This window comes from Ruditapes philippinarum, unplaced genomic scaffold (assembly GCF_026571515.1).
Source record: "Ruditapes philippinarum isolate M1 unplaced genomic scaffold, ASM2657151v2 ctg1260_1_1_1_1, whole genome shotgun sequence".
NCBI lineage: Eukaryota > Metazoa > Mollusca > Bivalvia > Venerida > Veneridae > Ruditapes > Ruditapes philippinarum.
Genome location: NW_026852938.1, coordinates 38,942 through 43,199, shown reverse-complemented (window position 1 = coordinate 43,199; position 4,258 = coordinate 38,942). Strand labels below are relative to the sequence as shown.

At 27.5% G+C, this 4,258-nt stretch overlaps 1 protein-coding gene across 1 annotated transcript; it reads right to left on the bottom strand.

The window, feature by feature from the left end:
* Positions 1-308: 308 nt before the first annotated feature.
* On the bottom strand, positions 309-3,138 carry LOC132728618 (oncoprotein-induced transcript 3 protein-like). Its single transcript, XM_060714295.1, has 7 exons — positions 2,974-3,138; positions 2,372-2,410; positions 1,876-2,085; positions 1,269-1,436; positions 985-1,074; positions 687-792; positions 309-389 (listed from the first exon to the last, which is right to left on the bottom strand). Exons 1-7 carry the CDS (start codon positions 3,017-3,019, stop codon positions 347-349), a joined length of 702 nt encoding a protein of 233 aa, XP_060570278.1. The 5' UTR covers positions 3,020-3,138; the 3' UTR covers positions 309-346.
* Between the last annotated feature and the right edge of the window lie 1,120 nt (positions 3,139-4,258).

The following is a 4,258-nucleotide window of genomic DNA, read 5'->3' as shown; positions in this document are numbered from 1 at the left end:
ACAGAAAGATAAGGAAAAGATAATTAGGAAATACATTTAGTATAATTGAAGATCGTATTATCGTGCTATATTATGTATTCCATAGATTTAAGTTCAACGCTGTTCAATTTATGCCATTTTTCACAAAAAGAATGATAATTTTGGAAGAACGGAGTGAGCAAATGATCTGGAATTTTGCACAAAAGTAATGTCAAATGGAACGTTAATCTAAAAAAAATATATTTCCAGTTCCGTCATGTCAAAAACCTTCAGTGGTGGATTCTTTTAAAAGACAAATAATTTTGACAAATAAGTGAAAAAGTGTATACAGAAAGAAGTTAATATAAAATTACAATGGGATAAGTACTCACCCAGAAAAAGTTGTTGGAAGCACTGAGCTTGCAAGTTTTCTGGAGAAAAAAAAGAAATTTCTTTTTACTTTTGTAAAAATATGTCATCCAATTAAATTCTCTATGTGTAAATATTAATCGGGTTTATCTGCTTTTGTAAAGCACACAAAAACACAGTCAGGAAAGATATAAAATAGGTATGCAACTATCGAGGTGAACTTATAATTATATTATATAATTATATAATTATTAAAGTATATCTTACTATATATTCATCATTTTTAAAATATCATGTCAGTGGATTTAAAATAAAAAATATACATGTAGACCAACAAAAGAGCTAAAATATTTACTAACTTTTTCAGGATAACAATAAAACCAGAAAGCACAAGGACTGCAAACACGGCCGCTGCTACTGCTATTGACAGTCCAATAATGACTTGTTTATCATCTCCATTCTCACCTGATAAGATTAAGTTGGTTATATCTTAATATTGTGTATCAATAAATAATATATATAACACTCTGATTTAATATACTGTTTATTCTGTTTTTATAAAAAGGAACGATTAAGAAATATTAATGAATATTGTTTAATTTTTAATTTAGATATGGGGCTTTGTGAAATATTTTACTTATAAAATTTAAACAGAACTTTTTGTTTGCGTTCCAACACTGGTGGTAGAGGCTGTTGTTGTAGTAGTGGTTGTTGTGGTGGTGGTTGTAGTTCTAGACAGGTCAATATCTGAAATGAATCAATCTTTTTAGCACATTTTTACATTTTGCGTTTCTTTGAAATTATTTCTGAAGGCTATTTTAAGTATTGTTATATACACAGTTAAAGATATTTTATCGCTACATATTGTTTCAATGTTTTTTTTTTCTAAATAATTCAGCCGTAAAGGATTCTTTTTACCAATGTAAGAATATAGAACAAACCAAAACAATATCGCTGTGGACAACCATTTGGTAATTCCCAAAAACAGTAAACGTTGTAAAAGCCGCAGTTTTTTATCATTAACTTGTACGAAGTTGCACAACATTCATCAAAATTTCTGAGGCATCCTGAACGGTTAACCGCACCTTCGCTGGTACTTGGAATTGTGCCTAGAAATATCTAAATAATTAACAAAACTTAAATGGAGATATACAATTAAATGTAATTCTATTTCGTATAAGATTCAAAAATATTAACTTGCTAGCAAAGCTGCATACCATTTACACTTATGTCCATTTTTACTTCAATTAAAACATTATTTTATCCTATGTTTTGAACTAGCCTTTAAACTAGCTTTCTACAGATATTATTTACAGCTTGTCAAATTCAATAGGCTAACTTTTAAGTAAGCTCATATCCCATTGACATGTAAAGAATTCTAATTCTTTTAGATAATTAGAAAAAATGTCTCTTGAATTTACAATACACTAATATTCTTTACGAGTTTCTTTTATTTTTAAAAAAAATCTTTGGGCGTAGCTACATATCGAAATTCTTCTAACAGCTTGAAACATTTATACTCTGCAAAACATTACCATAAGTACATACCATTTAGCCAAATTGGCAATCGTGAGCCACACGATTCTTGTTGAACGCACCCCTGTGTAATATTATAGTCACTTATATACCAAATACCATCATTTAATGCATGTAAATCACAAAATTTGTTGATGTCACTGGTTTCGCTCGAATACCTAATATATGGATGTCGACTGTACAAATATGGCATTTCTCTGCTGTTATAGCGTAAACACGGATCTATTTTGAAATAAGATAATTATAGATATGTGATCATAACCTATTCTAGAAATGCAGTTATTTATTTTACTTTCTGCAAATTTAAGTAAGAAGAAAGAAGGGAATTTTATTCTATGACTCTTACTGGTTTTAAAAGGAATGGCATGTCATACCGCATCTACCTATAAAATATGTAAAAGTACGTTTAATTAAATTTATATTGCTTCTGTTTCTGCGTTTCATTCATTGGTTTATAAATTTCTTTTTTTTTTCTAAATGAAAATCCGAAACAAAACATTTTTATTACCCGTACTATCGATCGTTTTACAATTTCTTTGTGCAAAAACTGAAAACAAAATAAAAAAGGAGATAAAAACAACCAAATTTTTGTTATAAAAAATAATACAAAAACAACAAATAAACCCCAAATAAGCAAAATTGATCTTAAGCCTCACAAAAATTATTTCATGTTATTTGATAAAATGGAGTGTTTTGGTCAGATATAATTACAAATATAGATTAATGAAAAAATATTATTCGCCTTTTATTTTTTGTAATTATCATTTTTAATTTTTAAGAAGTTCATTTGTAGGTACTAAGCTAAGGAAATATATTTAAACATTTTTCAAAAGAATTCAATAATCTTGAAGTAGATTTATAAACTTTACATGACTGTATACATTTACACGATGAGCTTTTTTAGTTTTAAAATTTTAAAATTGAAATCCAGTTAAATCAAAAAAATGTTTTAAGTAAACAAAATTATTGTGAAAGTTGCAAAATTTCAGTTTGCAAAATTGACAATGATTAAATAATATAAAGAAATGCCTTATTGCAATGTTGATTTAAACAAAAAATGGTCGAGCAAAACAATAAAATATAATCAATCATAAAACAACAAAAGCTTACCGGATACAATGCTGTATAATAACACAATCCCAATTATTTTCTCCATTTTTACGTTTTACATTAAGTTGCAGCAGCAATACAACTAAAATAATGTTCAGAATATGAATATGATAAAATTTGATCAAATCAATTCATTTAATACAAAATCTATCCGGCTACAGATAAAAATTGGCACTCAACAGTCTGCAAACATAAAACAATAAATTTCAAATGATGTCAGTATTTGTTTTGCGATATCGTTTTTGTTTACAAAATATTTTTTATAATCCGTACTAGAAAAACAAACACTCTTAAACACGCGTGCGTGTGCAGAGTTTTTTAGTGCCCCGGTTGTAAATGTCAAACTCGTACCATGGGTAATCTCTTTAGCATTACCAAATTGACATGATTTATTTCGAAATGAATGTGCACATTTACAAGTTTTGCAAGTTTTTAAGTTTATTACAGCATAATTCAAGACTACGCAATATAATATCAAAAAGATGTCCATCTGGTTGAATTACAAGTTATAATATACAATACAATATTATAAAATTCAGCTTGGTAGATAGTAAAAATAGTACACAGTCATTTATGTACAACACGTAGTTAAAGTTTATTATATAAAATAAGAAATTTTAGTTTACATTTACATACTTTTTCACTGGAAAAAATCTTTTATCAACTCCTGTCAATAATTAACATAACTTTGGTAACGCACATCATTTACATAGATCGATAGCTACTTAAGGACTATTTCTGTATTCTTTATCTGAATTAATAAATTAATGCTACAGTAATTTGTCAAAAGTTAAGGACGAATATCATAAGGGAACAGACATATTGTAATGAAACAATTCATTTCGTGAAAAAAAATGTTAACGTAAGGACTTAAAGTCGCAAATACGATGATAATAGATATAATGCCCGTTCTTCTGATTAACATTCATTTGTAGTTACATTTTAGAAATTCCCCACAAATTCTCAAAAATAAACTTGTTGAATGATACATTTGTATTTCTAACAATACTTCGTGACATACATGACAGAGGTACATGGAGTAAAAAAATAAAATAAATGTAAAACCACTTTAATTTAAAATGAAGTTGGCATTTACTCTTCCCTTAAATACATGCCATTTATTTGTGATTGGTTCATGCTTATCTTTTGTCATGAAGTATCCAATAACATAACACTGATAAACGATAATCGTGCTTCAGTGAACGTCTGTCTTTAAAGATTTATAACTTATATCTATAAATTTACTTTCATATATATATTTCAACTTTTTATGTCATATCATTCC